The following is a 19,331-nucleotide window of genomic DNA, read 5'->3' as shown; positions in this document are numbered from 1 at the left end:
AAATTATGTTAACCATATTTAGATTGGCACACAACAATTCTAGTTCAACTTTCTATACGAGAATCATGTTGTTCAATGATTTTTAAAATATTCCATATGGCTTGTAAATGTATGACGCATTATATCCATTTGGAAATTGATAAGGTATGAAATATCAAATTAGACTTGTTTTTTGTTCGTTCGTTATCATGAGTAATATAAGACATACATGTATAATAATATAATGGTCATGGGGTTAAAACTTAAACAGGCAGGGAAATAAATGAAAAATAAACAATTGACAGCTTGATTTAATATTTTTAATTCATTTAAAATGCATATTAAATATATTTTACCACAGCTGACGGATATATTATACTCTTGTTATCTCTTCATATATTCATCTGATATCAATGTATCATTATGGGGCCTTTACTGCAACATTGTACATATAAATTAACATTATACAAACAAATAAAAATCAATATATCATATACAATTGAGATTCATTTACTTGATAAACATATATTTGATTTCATTCTAAGCTGCCTTCATTCGGAACAAGTGTAAGCATACTGGAACACCTTATCTGAGTGATATCAGATATTAATCTGCTGAATCATTCTCCATGTATTCAAATAACCCATAACAATGTTAAATTGAAAATCAGATTCATGTTTGCATTTGTCAATTTTGCAAAAAAAATAAAACCCGCAATTTAAAAAGTAACAACAAAATCCCAATAGTTGATGTCCCTAAAAAATCAACATACTCTATATTTAAATATAACACCATTATTGTCAAATGAATAATTAGGAACGATAACTCTTGAGACGCTTTCCCATTTTCCCGCATCTTCTAATTCTTGCATCAGAACCTCTAGTCTGTCTTTATATTCTTTAACGTAGTCCAAATATTCTTCTCTCATAACTATAACAACTAAACCACCTACAACAGGATGAAATCAAATTAAAAACAAGGTGATTTATACGGTATATCTATTTGTGTTTGACGTTGTTTTGACATTTTTTGTTATAGTCCATCACTGTAAATGATTTACCAATACCATTGAACTTTTGTTTACATGTCTTGAGTATAAATACGCGGATTTCAAAATGGTATATTATAAACTCCTAATAATTAGCATCATCTCGGGTTTTAGCGCCTACATTTGAATGTGAAGGTCTACAGTTACTGTCTGTTTGTATGGCCCCGCAACAAAGTTGTCGGTGCCATATAGTTTTACCCTTGTCCGTCATTCTTTCATTCCGTCATTCCGCAACAAACCATTATGGGCCCTGCCCCCTCTAAATCCGCCTCTGTTATCAGACTTTTTTTCTAAACCTCTACCGAGATTTTTCGTATGTGAGTTAACCATGATGTGTTACAAATCAAGTTTAAGTTTCGTTCCGCTCCGCTAATTTTGGTCGAAATGACAGGCTTTGGACTTTGATAAATTGTTGAAAATAACAGTATTACGTACTTTTTTCTAAACACCTCCAGATATTGGGCTGATTTGTGGTATGTGAGTTATCCTTGATGAGTTACAGATCAAGTTTAAGTTAAGTTCTACTCAGCTAATTTTTGCAGAAATTAAGGGTTTACGACTTTGAAAAATGTTGAAAATCACAGTTATAATACAGACTTGTTTTCTATACACCTTCAGATTTTGAGCTGATTTTTGATATGTGAGACTAGTACCATCATGTCCACATGTTTTGTTGAAATTGCAGATTTTTTCAGATTTTGAGCTGATTTTTGATATGTGAGACTACCATCATATTTGTGTCCACATGTTTTGTTGAAATTGCACATTTTTCAACTTTTTGAGACGGGGCCTTTCGTGTCGTTTGTGTAATGTTTAAACCATGGATTTTGTTTTCCCTTACGGTTTTTATCTACAATAGTATAAATGTATGTGGGTAAATATCAACCCATAGTACAAAACTTACCTGGTTTGGTAATTCTGATCATTTCATGTAAAGCTACACATGGAATGTGACCTTCCCCCATACCTCCAGCAATGATTGTACAGTCATACGTATCTGAAATGAATAAATATTAATTTTTACTGGAAGGAAACACTTGAGGAATACAAAGAGCTGGACTTTTTTAAGCCTTAGAATCCGGCCACACGATACATAAGAACACCAAGGAGGTAATGATAAAAATATATATTTGTGACTATAGTAAATAAATTCGGTATAATTTCCATAATTGTACACCAAAAGAAAGCCTATTCCATGAACAATGGCGAGTTTAAATATGCTACCTGGAAAAGTGGTATAACAGTACAACAATTGAACAAACTATAAAAATCAGTTTAAAAGGGCTTAATTTATCAGATCGATGCAATACAATTCACAAAAAAACCTTAACAAAACAAAAAAGAGAAAAAGTTACAGTTCTGAGACTACTTTCAGTTAGTGGAAAATAGTTTCAAGACAATAACAAGTAATACAGAAATCATGTTTCCAAGGCTAAAATATCAGTCAGTAAACATTCAACACCCACATTTTAAATTTATCGTAAAAAATTCATTACCAATCAGAGAGAAAAAAAAACCATGACCTTGTGCAATGGGAGCATATGGCTATCGACAGGTTGTATGATCTTAAATTTACACATGTGTATAACAATGTTGTTAAGATGATCCACAAAATCAATATTTATACCGATAAAAACAATATTCAAAATTATAGGTAGGTTTTATTTTGTTCGACTGTAAGGCTTGATTCGAAGATACGTGACAATTATTACAGTGTTGAGTTCTCAGGTAAATATGTTACCCTGCCTGGACATTGTTCTGACTACGGACCAACCAGCCTTGCTCTTTCTTACTGCAACGAGTTTATCGGAAAAACAGCAAATACCAAGGTCAAAGTCTTTGTAAAGAGCTTAAAGTTCTGTATCATTGGAAGTGGCACTTATAGTAATAGTATTACGCTTGTCGTTTACACACCGATTTCCTTACTTAGGCTTTCTCATATACGTGTAACTTGTGATTTCAAAGATTTCTTGTGTACCTTTTCCAAGTTTATAATAAAACGGGAGTTGCGGATCCTCATGTTGTATACTAGTAGTTTCAAATTTTTCAAAATTTAAATTAGGACAGGTCTGCTTTAAAAACGATCACAACTATGTTAAGAATAGAACTGAAGTCATAGTTACTCGTATGATTAATTAACCAATAATATCCTCACCTTAACCTTGACGACAAGGAAAAACACGTGTAAGGAGATGAGCTCAACCTTGACGTCAAGGACAAATACGTGTAAACTCAACCTTGACTTCAAGAACAAATACGTGTAAGAAGATGAGCTCAACATTGACGTCAAGGACAAATACATGTTAGGAGATGAGCTCATCGACGACATTGACAAATACGTGAAAGGAGATGAGTTCAACCTTGACTACAAGGACAAATACGTGTAAGGAGATGAGCTCAACCTTGACGACAAGGACAAATACGTGTAAGGAGATGAGCTCAACCTTGACGACATTGACAAATACGTGTAAGGAGATGAGCTCAACCTTGACTACAAGGACAACTATGTGTAAGGAGATGAGCTCAACCTTGACGACAAGTTCAAATACGTGTAAGGAGATGAGCTCAACCTTGACGACAAGTTCAAATACGTGTAAGGAGATGAGCTCAACCTTGACGACAAGTTCAAATACGTGTAAGGAGATGAGCTCAACATTGACGTCAAGGACAAATACATGTTAGGAGATGAGCTCATCGACGACATTGACAAATACGTGAAAGGAGATGAGTTCAACCTTGACTACAAGGACAACTATGTGTAAGGAGATGAGCTCAACCTTGACGACAAGTTCAAATACGTGTAAGGAGATGAGCTCAACCTTGACGACAAGTTCAAATACGTGTAAGGAGATGAGCTCAACCTTGACGACAAGTTCAAATACGTGTAAGGAGATGAGTTCAACCTTGACGACAAGTTCAAATACGTGTAAGGAGATGAGCTTAACCTTGACGACAAGTTCAAATACGTGTAAGGAGATGAGCTCAACCTTGACGACAAAGACAAATACGTGTAAGGAGATGAGCTCAACCTTGACGACAAGGACAAATACGTGTAAGGAGATGAGCTCAACCTTGACGACATTGACAAATACGTGTAAGGAGATGAGCTCAACCTTGACTACAAGGACAACTATGTGTAAGGAGATGAGCTCAACCTTGACGACAAGTTCAAATACGTGTAAGGAGATGAGCTCAACCTTGACGACAAGTTCAAATACGTGTAAGGAGATGAGCTCAACCTTGACGACAAGTTCAAATACGTGTAAGGAGATGAGCTCAACATTGACGTCAAGGACAAATACATGTTAGGAGATGAGCTCATCGACGACATTGACAAATACGTGAAAGGAGATGAGTTCAACCTTGACTACAAGGACAACTATGTGTAAGGAGATGAGCTCAACCTTGACGACAAGTTCAAATACGTGTAAGGAGATGAGCTCAACCTTGACGACAAGTTCAAATACGTGTAAGGAGATGAGCTCAACCTTGACGACAAGTTCAAATACGTGTAAGGAGATGAGTTCAACCTTGACGACAAGTTCAAATACGTGTAAGGAGATGAGCTTAACCTTGACGACAAGTTCAAATACGTGTAAGGAGATGAGTTCAACCTTGACGACAAGTTCAAATACGTGTAAGGAGATGAGCTAGCTTACCATTTTCAACTGGAAGTCTTTTTTCGCACATGAATTCACAGAGAAGTCTACCATAAACGTTCTTTTTTCTTGCCATTGCAAGCATGCCTTCAGCTGGATCCAAAGCGTCTACTTTTTTAAATCCACGCTTATGTAACTAAATAAAATAAGAATTTTATATGTAATTATATATTTAATTATAATACATTTTTCGCTATTTCTCCTCTCAGTTAAATGGACACCATTTATGCCATATTGATTGTGTTAACCGTTATGGCAAATGTGTTGCAGATGTCTGAATTACTATACTACATTTACCGCAAGTCTGAATTTTTTATAAAAAAAATGAATTTGACTTTAAGAATTTACTGATCAGGCTTTATCGAAATTACTGTTTCAGACTAAAATACGTTTACTACTGTGTCATTCGAAAAATCAAGACACATCTGATATCAAGCCATAAATTTCGAGTTTTACCAATGGATTATATCTAAAGAAATCAGCACATGGCCATATATTTGTTTTTAATACCTAATATTTCTTGCAAAACGGGGTAACATATCGTTTTACAGGTAAAAAAGCGCAAACGTCCTGTGCCCACTATAAATACAGAATATTTTCATACACGATTATGTTACCCCGTTTCGCAAGAAATAGGGCACAGGACGTTTGCGCTTTTTTACCTGTAAAACGATAGGACATTTGCGCTTCAAATACTATGGACATTTGCGCTTTTAGTTTAGAATCACCTGTATTAAATTGACCGGACATTTGCGCTTTTTACCTATAGTCGACTACCTTTAATCTTAATGAGAAGTAATCATTACTTAAATAAATTGAACTTATATTTGTCATTAGTTAGTTCACATTTACACAGTCTTAGACATGGAGTTTAAAGTAATAGTGACTAACTATATAGTAAAGAAAAAAAAATGTATATGTCTTGATGGATTTTTATATTGTTTCGACCAAACCCTAAAAATTGGAGACCTTTCACGGAGATGTACCGTTAAAAATTGTAACGCAAGAATTAAAACGGACAATGGGACTTCTAATATTTTGAGTCAGAAAAATGATCATAATCATCAACAATGCGACGACAGAAAAATTGGAACTAAATTCCCCTTGTATTTATTTTGTTGGATGGAAAGTCTGAAGAAATATATCATCATTGTTTTACCAAGCTAGTTGAAGTTTGTGATGACAGAAATTTGACTTTGAAACCTAAAACGGTCCCAAGCACGGATAAAAGAGTAGGGAAGTCATAGATATATATAAAAAAAGCGCAAATGTCCTATGTAAAAAGCGCAAATGTCCATTTTTAAAAAGCGCAAATGTCCTATGTTTTGAAGCGCAAGTGTCAACAAAAAAAAATGCGCAAACGTCCCGTGCCGGTATTAGTCGACCTACATTAAAAAGCGAGATATGCAAATAATTATATTAATAACAATAACAATTGAAGCTATTAAGATAACTTGCCTCTTCTCCTAAAAATCCAGTCCCTGCAGCTATGTCCAAGATGTGTATAGATTCTCGATTACCCGGATACGCCTCTACTAAGGCCTCGGCACCATATTTTGGACCGTTGTATCTTTCTGGGCAAAGATCCTATTTAGTAAAGTTAAAAAATAAATTATTAATAAATATTTGTATTCCCTGAATATAGTATACAATCATTCGTATTTCAAAAACGAACTAAAAATGTTATATATAAAGGCAATATCTCTTAGAGAGGGCTTATATAGGCTTTGTCTGTTGCCCAAAGCAAATTCAATTAATTTGAATAAACAAACTGTTTAAACGTAATGTATATCTCTGTCGCAAACTCGTGCCGAGACCTGTGATGGACTCATAAGACCAAGAAAAAACTTATAGTTTATCATAATATAACCAGGTGCTCCACAGGGAGCAGCTTTATACGACCGCAGAGGTCGAACCCTGAACAGTTGGGGCAAGTATGGACACAACATTCAAGCTTGATACAGCTCTGAATTTTGATTGTGATCAATTTTTTGACATAATATGGGTTTCTCACACAAAACAATTGTCAAGATCTTACAAATCTATTTCACAATATTGTGAAATAAAAGATTTCTTCTTCAAACTTTTAAAGAATTTGAAATTTGAGAAATTTGAAGAAAAAAAATTTGAAAACTACTTCTACCCCCCTTTTTTGCAATTAGTCCAAAACCTAACATTCCTTTATACATAATTTACAAGTAATGTAAGGGAGGTAAATCCGAACATACCCAACATTGTATGTTAAATGTTTTGGAATTACCTCCCTTGCACTGCTTTTAACTTGTCTTAATTGTCCATTGACCAGAAAAACCTAGTTTTCCCCCTTATTTTGCCCCTAATTCCAAAACCTTTTGAGCCATAACCCCCCGAAGTCAATACTTACCATCCCTTCATGGTATGGAAACTTGCAGTATAATTTCAGAGAGATTCATACACTTAACTATATTTATTGTTTGAAAACTACAAAAATGCTTATTTTGGGCCCCCTTTTTGGCCCCTAGTCCCGACACTCTTGGGACCATAACCCCCAAAATCAATCCCAACCTTCCTTTAGTGGTATTGAACCTTCTGGTTAAAAATTCATGAAGATCCATCCACCAAAACTAAAGTTATTGTCCGGAAACTAAATGCGTCTTCGGACGACGCAGACGACGACGACGACGAAATGATAGCATTATACGACGCAAAAACATTTTTTGCGATCGTATAAAAATAAGGAGATGTGAAATTATTTCAAATGATATAAATATCCTACAATTCCAAAGGTAGTGGGTGTACACGTAAGTACAATGGAGCATCTTATGGCCTTCAACCGTTTTAATAAGCGTTGCAAATTGTAAAGACTAGAAGTGTCAAGGCTCCGTGTTGAAGACTGTAATTTGAACCATAATAGTTCACTTTTACAATTGTGGCTTGGATAAGAGAGTTGTCTCAGTGGCACTCAAACCACATATTCTTATATCTAGTAGTTCAAGATACAAAGTCATCCAGATTTATCGATTATCGGAAATAATAGCGAACATATTTTATTTCAAAAAGAAAAAGAGGGAACATACAGAGGGAGCAGAACTGGAACACTATTTTCATTTATGTCTTTTGAGCCACATTCTTTGTACGTATAAGAACTATCACAATAAAACTGTAAATCGACGGATTTTTTTTTAACTAAAAGTCATTGCACACTTCACATCGCTTTAATTGATCACTTGGGTGTACCTTTCAATTTTATTTATTTTCTCAGTTTTGTTTACCTCTTCATATTTTCCGCTATATCCCCATTTGGAATAATATTCTGCAACCTCTTCTTTAGTCATTCCTTCTCTGTGGGCCCCATAATTAGCACCATATGCACTGGCATCTTCTTGGGGACTAGCCTCTATATAGCTTAATGCTTTCTCGTCTGCCATTTTTGTTATGTTGGTGACAGGCTGCAAAACATATTACTGTTATTTAATTGTTAAATATATAATATTTTCTGTAACAAACATAATGGTAACAGTTTTTAATTCATACTTTTATTTTATATTTGCACACATCACCGCATTTGCTTTATATTAAGGCCACACAAATTTGATTAATAGTTCTTTGGATTTTCCCGCTCCTGTTTTGGAGAAATTGACTTTTCAGCATACCGCTCCAAAATTTGTTTCTCTTTGTTTTTTTTGCCCACATAGACGTTTTTCTTGTGCTTATATTTATTCTATCGATTCAAACGCACTTGTGATTAATCAATTTGTCAAAATCGGGATGCCAACATGAAGGTGTGCATGTTAGCTCATTGCCGTTTACAAGTACAGTTAATGAACACAGTTATCCAAAATGCATCACGTTTTACCTTTGAAGATCTGTTATAGGAGGCAAAAGTTATAAATCTTTCGTTAGATAACCACAATCGCATCAATATTTGTTAAAGTCTGAGATTACGTAGACGCCCAACAGATGTTTTGCTCTAGACAAGCTGCGACCGGGCCCCAGCTTGTCTAGCAAAACAGCCGTTAGACGTCTGAGTAATCTTTGGTTTACCATATTGATGTGAGTGTGGTCATCTAACAAAAGATTTTCAATTTCACTCCATAATTCCTCTTGTTAAACTGCATCTCCTATGCTTTCTTAATATATGAACATGAATGGATTTAAATGAAAATTCACACAGACAAAGCTTATTTGACGAAAATAATTAAAATGAACTAAACCACAACGAGACAAGACAGTCGTGTATGGTACAGGCACCTATACATAAAATTATATGCATTAGAGCATGTTTTCCATCGTTTATTTTATGAAGTAACCAAGTTTAAAGATGAACATAATTTCTTAATCGCACTATTTAAAAAATATATACTTCTCGCTTCACTTGTAGGGCTCTCGCCACACAAAAACTCATTTTCAAGAAAAAAAAATACAATCAAAACAATTTCGCTCGCTTGCCCAATATCATTTGGAGCTTTTGTAAGAAGAACTACAAATGAAATAAAAGTGGCCTAACTTTTGATATTCATAACGTTAAAGTTCATTCAACCATGATACAAGTTACAAATTGACAATTTACGAATTAAGAATATTGAAATTACAAAAAAAAAGTTACAAATTGACAATTTACGAATTAAGAATCTTGAAAGTTCAAAGATACAAGTTACAAATTAACGATTTACGAGTAAAGAATTCCGAAATATCAGTTACAAGTTACAAACTGACAATTTTCTATACGAATTAAAAATTTGACCCCGGTGGCTTTCCATAAATAGTACTGAAGTCGGACATTGTTAACCGTCTGCGAGTTTTCCATAAGTAAAATATCAGTTTTGACGGATGAGATTGTTTCTGAGACACGAGCCGTGCTTACAGAACAAATGTCAAATTGAATACTTATCAACGTGCAATCAATGTACATATGATTCTGACGCAAAAATCACTTACCATAAGTAAAAGTATCAGTTTTGACGGATGAGATTGTTCCTGAGACACGAGCCGTGCTTACAGAAGAAACATCGATACTTATACAAATGCAATCAATGTACATATGATTCTGACGCAAAAATCACTTACCATAAGTTAAAGTATCAGTTTTGACGGATGAGATTGTTCCTGAGACAAGAGCCGTGCTTACAGAAGAAACATCGATACTTATACACGTGCAATCAATGTACATATGATTCTGGCGCAAACGTTACTTGCTATAAGTATTAGTATCGGTTTTGACGGATGGAATTATTTCTGACACATGAGTCGTGGTTACAGAAGAAACGTTAACATGGTTACACGAAGGTGCGATTCTGACGTAAAAGTCTCTTATTACAAATATCAGTATCTGTTTTGACGGTGAGACACGAGTCGTGGTTACAGACGAAACGTTAATACTAGTGCACGAAAATTTGATTCTGGCGCAAACGTCAGCTACCATAAGTAAATGTATCAGTTTTGACGGTCCGGATGAGATTGTTCCTGAGACACGAGTCGTGCTTACAGAAGAAACGTGAATAATTATACTCGTGCAATCAATGTACAGATGATTCTGACGCAAAAGTCACCTACCATAAGTAAAAGTATCAGTTTTGACGGATGAGATTGTTCCGGAGACACGAGTCTTGTTTACAGAAGAAATATTAACGTGGTTAATACTTAAACACGTATAGATGTGATTCTGGCACAAAAGTCACTAACTATAAGTATCAGTATCAGTTTTGACGGTGAGACACGAGTCGTGGTTACAGACGTAATGTAAATACTTATACATGTAGATATGATTCTGCGCAAAAGTGACTTCCTATAAGTATCGGTATTTACTCTTGCTATAGCATTTGATCCGTGTTTTTATTCACACAACCTACCTGACGTACTTGGATAGATGTATCTAATTTAAACAAATATGATGATTTTTATCTTTCAAAGGAAACATGCAGGTATAATATCAATAATTACTAATTGCGCAGGATGACCATATGTCACAAAATAAAGTTTATTACGATTACTTATATATCGATACTTACATATGCTGCATGTCTTTATAAAAAACGCCTACGAGAATGACGAGATCGAAGTATAATTACTGAATATGGTGGCCTTCGGCAGTTTTCTGCTTTGTGATCAGGATTTTGTATATTTGACACATTCCCCAATACACATTTCAAATTTTATGAAATCCAACAAAATATTTTTAAGAGGAAGACGTTAAACAAATGTTTTTTTTTTATTTGAGTCGAGTCATGCAAGATGTTTTTTTTTAATACTAACTTGTAACTGGTTAAAATCAACCTGAAACATGTTTTAGCTTACACCATAAACACCATAGGCGTGTTTTATTTTCTTTCAACATGTTTAAGGTTGAATTCAACCAATAACCTGGTTAAGAGTAAAACTTAAAACATGTTTCAACACATAATAAAACGGATTAAAAAAAAAACTTAAAGAAAAACAAAACTTTTAAACAAATACTGGCAGCTTTGCAACCAAATAGAAATGCGCGTTTGTAGGACGAAGAACATGCTTCTAGTTCCCTTTGATATATTCATGTATAAATTTCAAGAATTATTTTCAACTGAAAAGAATAAATACTTTTATGCGATTTTCTTGGATTTTTTGCATAGAAACCCGAACCAGGTCCAAAATTAATGTCATGGTAAATCAGCTATTTCTGTAGTTCGTGTGACATTGTGATTAACAATGTTGTTACCCGTGTCTGTTATTATTTATGTAGGACATATTCCACTAAATTTGTAAACATATAATAAAATTGGGAATGGGAATGGGGAATATGTCAAAGAGACAACAACCCGACCAAAGAGCATAAAACAGCCGAAGGTCACCAAATGGTCTTCAACGCAGCGAGAAAATCTCGCACCCAGAGATGGCCTGGGCCTCAGCTGCCCCCTAAAGAAAATGTGTACTTGTTCAGTGAAAATGGACGTCATACTTAACTTCAAACATATAAATGAACTAAAATAAAAAACATACATGACTAACAAAGGCCAAGTTAGGACAGGCGCAAAAATGCGACGGGGTTAAACATTTTTTGTGAGATCTCAACCTCCCCTTTACCTCTAGCCAATACAGAATAAAAAAAACACATAGCAAAACGCATAGTAAAACTAAGTTTAAAAGAAGTAAGAGTCCGATGTCAGAACAGGCAACAAAAGAAACTAAGCAAAGTGACATAATACATAAATTAACAAATTACATGTATTAACAAAGGACTACCAGTCGTTACTGACATTCCAGCATTAACAAAGGACTACCAGTCGTTACTGACATTCCAGCATTAACAAAGGACTACCAGTCGTTACTGACATTCCAGCATTAACAAAGGACTACCAGTCGTTACTGACATTCCAGCTCCAGACCTAAATTAGTATGTTCCAAAATTTCTTATCTCTTGGTGCAGCAACACTACAATTATTGCCATTAAATATTATTTGTTTTCTCCAAATTTCCGACTTTTTATAACTTAATTTTGTTGTAATTTGTCTATTTATAATGTACAAGTACATGTACTTGAAAGTTTAGCACAATGCGATTGATTTATTTAAATATTAAAGTCAAAAATTTAGATTATGATCTGCATGACATGCATTCTCCCTTACGCAAGACCATGTATAGTGGATAAATTTTCAATAGTACATGCAAATATCAATGCTGTTATTATTCAAAAATTGTGCTTTCTGTCGTTAATATATTTTCAATCATTAAAATCTTTCGTATGTGTATAAGGACTGGTACTGTCACAACAGGGCAATGTTTGTGTGTGTTAACCAATGCCAAATTGTCAGTGCTGCATCGCCGGGCCCTTTTAATCTTTATCTATTATGGGATTTACATGAATCATTGCAAAATATAAAATATAGAAAATGTCAAACTCCAAGGTCTCTTATCAAATGGAACCAGATGCTCCGCAGGGCGCAGCTTTATACGACCGCAGAGGTTGAACCCTGAACGGTTGGGGCAAGTATGGACACAACATTCAAGCTGGATTCAGCTCTAAATTTGGATTGTGATTAAATAGTTGACACAGCATAGGTTTTGGACGCAGAATGAATGTGGTCTAATGAACTTAAAATATTTTTTTGTCTTTGAGCAATCACTATGCTGTTGAATATTAATCCTCTCAAAAAAATGTTTGAAGAAATTTTCTTTTTATTTATGAAATCTGAAATGAGAAAAATTTAACCCCCTCCCCCACCATTTTTTCACATCCCCCTTTCCCTTTTTTCAAAACTGATCTCAATTCAAATTTCTAATGGAGTTTGCAACAATAACTACTCATTTAAATACATCATAAAATATTAAAATGTAACAAAAAGTGCTTGTTATCACTGAATGGTAAAGATTGTTTTAATTTATCAGTTGGTAGTAAAAGTGAATATACATTGTGTATTGTATAAAACAATGATTTAAGTTGATTCAACTACTATTCTGGACAAAGAAAGATAACTCCAATCAATTGAAAATTTCTTGCTATTGCACAATATTGTGCAATTAGAGATTTCTTGCTATTGCGCAATACTGTGCAATTGAAAATTACTTGCTATTGCACAATACTGTGCAATTGAAGATTTCTTGCTATTGCTGAATACTGTGCAATATTGCACAATACTAAATATAATAATTTTGGATCCTGATTTGAACCAACTTGAAAACTGGGCCCATAATCAAAAATCTAAGTACATGGTTAAATTCAGCATATCAAAAAAGCCAAAGAATTCAATTTTTATTAAAATCAAACTTTAATTAGTTTAATTTTGGACCCTTTGGTATTTAATGTAGACCAATTTGAAAACGGGATTAAAAATTAAGAATCTACATACACAGTTAGATTTGGCATATCAAAGAACCCCAATTATTCAATTTTTGATAAAATCAAACAAAGTTTAATTTTGGACCCCGATTTGGACCAACTTGAAAACTGGGCCAATAATCAAAAATCTAAGTACATTTTTAGATTCAGCATATCAAAGAACCCCAAGGATTCAATTTTTGTTAAAATCAAACTAAGTTTAATTTTGGACCCTTTGGACCATAATGTAGACCAATTGGAAAACGGGACCAAAAATTAAGAATCTACATACACAGTTAGATCCGGCATATCAAAGAACCCCAATTATTCAATTTTTGATGAAATGAAACAAAGTTCAATTTTGGACCCTTTGGGCCCCTTATTCCTAAAAACCTGTTGGGACCAAAACTCCCAAAATCAAACCCAACCTTCCTTTTATGGTCATAAACCTTGTGTTTAAATTTCAAAGATTTCTATTTACTTATACTAAAGTTATGGTGCGAAAACCAAGAATAATGCTTACTTGGGCCCCTTTTTTGCCCCTAACTCCTAAACTGTTCAGACCTCAACTCCCAAAATCAATCCCAACCTTCCTTTTGTGGTCAAAAACCTTGCGTTTAAATTTCATTGATTTCTATTTACTTAAACTAAAGTTATAGTGCGAAAACCAAGAAAATGCTTATTTGGGCCCCTTTTGGCCCTTAATTCCTAAAATTTTGGAACCAAAACTCCCAAAATCAATCCCAACCTTCTTTTTGTGGTTATAAACCTTGTGTTAAAATTTCATAGATTTCTATTCACTTTTACTAAAGTTAGAGTGCGAAAACTAAAAGTATTCGGACGACGCAAGACGACGACGCAGGACGACGACGACGCCAACGTGATGGCAATATACGACGAAAAATTAAAATTTTTGCGGTCGTATAAAAACCAAAAGCTCAAACACATCAAACGAATGAAAAACAACTGGCATATTCCTGACTTGGTACAGGCATTGTCTAAGGTAGAAAATGGGGGATTAAACCTGGTTTTATAGCTAGCTAACCTTTCACTTATTTGACAGTCGCATAAAATTTCATATTATTGACAGCAAAGTTATGTGTGAACAAAAACAAATTACAAGTAGGATTAAAATAACAAAAACTGCAAATATCAACTTTTTCACGTTGAAAAGGGGTCTCATAAGTCAAAGACAACAATCAATTTCTCTTAATGTTCATTGTATACATATGAGAAAATAGTTCCTATCAAAAGTGTTTTGTTTTGTTAACATGAATGATGATATATGTTAAAATATATAATAAAATTCTTTATTTGAGAATTTTGGCAAAAAGTGTGATTTGCCTATAGGTAGAAAAGGTGCAATTTTCTTGTTCCGAAAGTCTTTTGTTTTAAAGACTTGGGTACATGCTATGTCAAGTTTGTCATTAGGGTATTGGACAGTACAATTTTCTATTTTTTTATATGAATTTGTGATCAGTTGATGTGATTTTTTTTCTTGATAAAAGAATAAGGCAATCGTTAAGTGTATAATTGTTGCACCTGTCCTAAGTAAGACCCTAAGTCAGCCTCGAATCTGATCTTCAATAGTTAACTTTTTTGATGTCGTTCATAAGTGTTTCTTGTTTCTCGTTTTTTATATAGATTAGACAGTTGGTTTTCCAGTTTGAATGGTTTTAAACTATTAATTTTGGGGGCCCTTAATAGCTTGCTGTTCGGTGTGAGCCAAGGCTCCGTGTTAAGGACAGTACCTTGACCTATAATTGTCTACTTTTATAAATTGTGACTTGGATGGAGACTTGTCTCATTGGCACTCATACCACATCTTCTTATATACATCATGTACACAGTGACAGGTATAGGTGACTTATTGCATATAGTCACGGTGAAACCGGTTAAAAAAGGTTCTTAAGTGTCAAGTATTTAGAAATGGCGGTAAACACTGCATTTCATATAACACAAAAAAAACTATTCTTTGAGGCATTCTTATCCAACTTTGGACAATATTCAAGATCTTCATGACTACTATTATACATGAGACTACTATAACACTGTGTTATAGTAGTCTCAGATTATACTAACAGTATAATAGTCCCATCCTGAAGTAAGCCTGGTGATATTTCATAAATAAATACACCGGCCATACCAGATATAGATAAACATATAGACTTAAGCTTCAAGTTTCAAACATGGGAGCCAGAAGGTTTTTTCTCCTTTATGTATATTAGAGCTCTTACTTTTATATGAGTAAGACTATCAAATACCGTGACAGAGAAAATGAAAAAACATCGCCGGTAGGCCACCATCTTGAAAATATCTAAACCGTCCTTGGAAGTATGGTTAAAGGTTTCATTAACCAAATAACCAATTGGTTAAGAACAAAAAATAATAAAACATTGAACCAATAACCAAACTTCAACCAGGTTAATGGTTAAAGAAAATAAAACACGCATCTGGTTGAAATGTTCTTTAACCATTTAACCACATGGTTAAAAATGACCCGTCAAAAAACTGCTAACCATAACAGTGTTTAAAACCAGGTTAATGGTTCAGAATTAAAAAACAGGCCCTAGAGAAATACTGCCCTGACGAGGTTAAATATCCAAGTCTGGACATTGAGTCTCAAGCACGAGAAAAACGATCCCCGCGAAAAAGTGACCGGACAACTATAGTTATATATAATAGAGTATCTTAAAAAATAGACTGAAAAGGGGAATTCACGATGACCTATGATAAACGTTACAATATATCAAATATTTGTGTTTTTAGAATTATTTTTTTCAAGTAAGCCATTTAAGGACAAATAATTCTTTCAGTACAAAATTCATACTGCATGGACATATACTATAGGGAAATCGGTACTATTACATTTTCCCAGCTTTAGGTTGGCCTTTTGTGTACCCAAGGCAGGTGAAGGAAGTCAAATTAGGAGCGCTGTGATTGGATGTAAGGGTATAATATATATTTTTTTATCTATCTATATGAATAACTGCAGTGTGTTTATTTACAATATAAATTTTGAAACCTATTGAAATATTTTCCAGAGAATTATTTGAAAAGACTTTCAAAATTTCATAAATTTGGTTCAAAATTTCATAAATTTGGTTCAAAATTTCATAAATTTGGTTCAAAATTTCCGTTGGAAATTGTTCATGATACTATTTGGCTTCAATTTTTAAAGTAGAAATATAGATTCATACACTGCAACAAGTGTATGAAGATATTTCTCCACTCGAGATGCAGTTAAATTTTATTATTTAAAGCGCGAGGCTTGCCGAGCTCTTTAAAAAACTAAAATTTAACTGTCTAGAGTGGAGAAATATCGTAATACACGAGTTATAGTGTAGGAATCTGTTTCTCTAATGATTTATCCTTCTTTTTCAAAGGGATTAAAAAAAATAGGAAAATTCAGAAGAAAACAAAACATTTAGACGTCATAATCAAATTTCGACTAATCATTTGCTGAGAACAGATTTTTCACTAGTGAGGAGAAATATTTTTCACACACCGGTCAGGAAATGTGAAAATAGCACAAAAATTAGAGAATAATAAAGTACTAACACCACACATAACTGTTTTATCCAGGTTTTTATTATAAAAAGTGGTAAATTTAGAAAATGTTAGTATTGTCGCCTATGGCGGAATAAATAGTACCGTTATCCCATAGGGAAATTTTATTGTTTACTCGTACCAAGAAAACAAGTTCGGTGACACCATTTTTTCTTTTCATTTTCTTAAAATATATGATAAAACCTATCTTCTCATATTCTATTTCAAAATTCTGTCTAATAGATTTCTTTTTATCCACGAAAATGTAATTTTACATGAACGACCGAAGCAAATTTTGGCAATTTTGAACGACTCGTACCTTGAAAAATAGCGCGGTGGACTTTTTTTTGAAAAAAGCACAGTAAAATCTTCATTTTGGCAAAGTATAAGAAAATTCTGGCTCTTTTTTTATACCCCTGAACTTTGATTTATAAAAGTGTAATACACACAAATTTCCAGCAAATCTAATGATTACAAAAGGACAATTATAGGGATTCTGGAGGAGTGCACAATTATCCTTCATTTTTGGGGTCAGAATATGTATTTTCAACCCGTCGTGGTCATGAGTTTTGAAATAAGTATTCGAAGAATTGTGTGTACTGTTTCAGTGTTTAGCATACAACATGTACAATACATTATTCTATTCATTAATTTATCAGATGCGACAAGTCTGGTTTTAATCGCGAAACACTAAACCATAAGATCGATGATCAATCATTATGACTAAACATACGTACTTAGTATCGACATCGTTCTTCTTCCAGGCATAAGGTAGTTGGGGAGGAGTGCTTTTATATAAGTATAGGTAATTCTTAAGATTTTTTTATAACTATAGGTACTGAATGTTATTTAAAAATATGTACGTTTTTATCAGGCAAAACTGGCAAAAGAATATCGAAGTATGTTAAAACATGCACTTTTTTCCAGGCTAAACTGGCAAACCCTAGGTACCAAAAGAAAATTGAAGTACCCCCCCCCCCCCCCCCCCCATTTTTTTGGGAACTGGATTCAATAATTGAATGTACATATAATCCGTTTTACTTGCGATTTTATCCTCCTGTACTGATTAACCTCAAACAGTGTATGTATGCACCGTCTAATCCTTTCTTATCATTAATTTATAGTATTATCATACACATCTTAATCGATTCGTATCAGCATCGATGTAACGGGTTTATACATCTCTGATATCAGCTGCACACACCAACTACACACGTGGGTAAAAATATTTGATGATCGATTGATTTATCATGTTTATACACATTTTCATTACGCTCATCACACAGCATTTCTTTTATCCTGAATGTTACAGTGCACAAAACTTAGATAGACCTATTCAAAATAATTATAAAACTAATGATCTCTAATGCTATTTGGGAACGATACATGGTCAGTATGGCTTTATTAATCGTGTTAATATTCTTATATCTATTTAAAAAAAAAATAAAATGACTTTTGTCTTTTCATGAATGGATAAAATAACACATACACACCATAAATAATTATTATATAAGCTTTTCCTGTTCATGTATAAAAATTTATTAAAAATAAGGGAAGAGATAAAATCATTTTACATTATTTTACACTTTATACATTTCCCAGTAACAATTTTTATACCGTTGATCAGCTTGAATCAAAAATATATAATTTATGCTATAAGTATTATTATTATTTACACACTATAACAACTATACTAGCATCATACTATGGTTACTAAAATAAAAAGCGTCTTACTATTCCAGCCCGTGTTGTAAAAAGACAAATCTGCTAGTCCAAACGTATAACTCGCTATCTTCCGAGCAACCCTGGATTGTTATCTCGATCATTGAATTTCCTTGATTATTTACTTTCAATGTTCATCAATGGTAAAAGTCCAATTTTGGACATGCAGTTATGAAGTATACAATAAGGAACAGTTTGATTAATATTCAATAATCCCGGATATCGATATATGTTATTTTTGGAATATTACGACGAAATCGTTGTGACTTTTTACAATTTATTATGTGTACAAAGCGGAAAAATACACACGTCTACTTAAGGATAACACTTAGTCTTGCTGACACGTTTTATTTTATCAGTGAGATATGACATTACACAATGTCACGACAACCCATGTATGAATATTCAGACACACAACCAATAAATAATTCATTAAACTTAATAAGCCCTATCGTAGACCAGAAGGAGGAATTTACGTTAATGTGATAATAGAATAATAGATAATTTATTACAGTTAACTGTTACGTTCTTAAAATATTTTTAAACAGGCTAAAAAGGGTAACCGTTATATGATAATACATGTACCATACGATTTTGTCGCGTTTTC

General features: G+C 33.6%; 1 protein-coding gene across 2 annotated transcripts; it reads right to left on the bottom strand.

Moving 5' to 3' along the window:
• Positions 1–285: 285 nt before the first annotated feature.
• Positions 286–18,893, bottom strand: LOC143072144 (methyltransferase-like protein 27). Of its 2 annotated transcripts, none has more exons than XM_076246958.1 (6): positions 18,737–18,893; positions 7,938–8,114; positions 6,145–6,273; positions 4,687–4,822; positions 1,932–2,024; positions 286–927 (listed from the first exon to the last, which is right to left on the bottom strand). In XM_076246958.1, exons 2-6 carry the CDS (start codon positions 8,091–8,093, stop codon positions 743–745), a joined length of 699 nt encoding a protein of 232 aa, XP_076103073.1. In that variant the 5' UTR covers positions 8,094–8,114; positions 18,737–18,893; the 3' UTR covers positions 286–742. The 2 variants fall into 2 exon arrangements, with proteins under 2 accessions (XP_076103073.1, XP_076103072.1); XM_076246957.1 differs by lacking the exon at positions 18,737–18,893 and adding an exon at positions 9,733–9,828.
• Between the last annotated feature and the right edge of the window lie 438 nt (positions 18,894–19,331).

This window comes from Mytilus galloprovincialis, chromosome 4, assembly GCF_965363235.1.
Source record: "Mytilus galloprovincialis chromosome 4, xbMytGall1.hap1.1, whole genome shotgun sequence".
In the NCBI taxonomy this organism is placed as follows: domain Eukaryota; kingdom Metazoa; phylum Mollusca; class Bivalvia; order Mytilida; family Mytilidae; genus Mytilus; species Mytilus galloprovincialis.
The sequence above is the reverse complement of the archived record's forward strand: the minus strand, read 5'-3'. Positions and strand labels throughout refer to the sequence as shown.

What these genes read in the sequence shown, in the direction of transcription:
- LOC143072144 (XM_076246957.1), bottom strand. An exon ending in ATAGCGGAAAATATGAAGAG is followed by an intron (nt 6,274 to 7,937) that starts GTAAACAAAACT and finishes TTTACTAAATAG; the next exon opens with GATCTTTGCCCAGAAAGATA. An exon ending in AAGACTTCCAGTTGAAAATG is followed by an intron (nt 2,025 to 4,686) that starts GTAAGCTAGCTC and finishes TATTCATTTCAG; the next exon opens with ATACGTATGACTGTACAATC.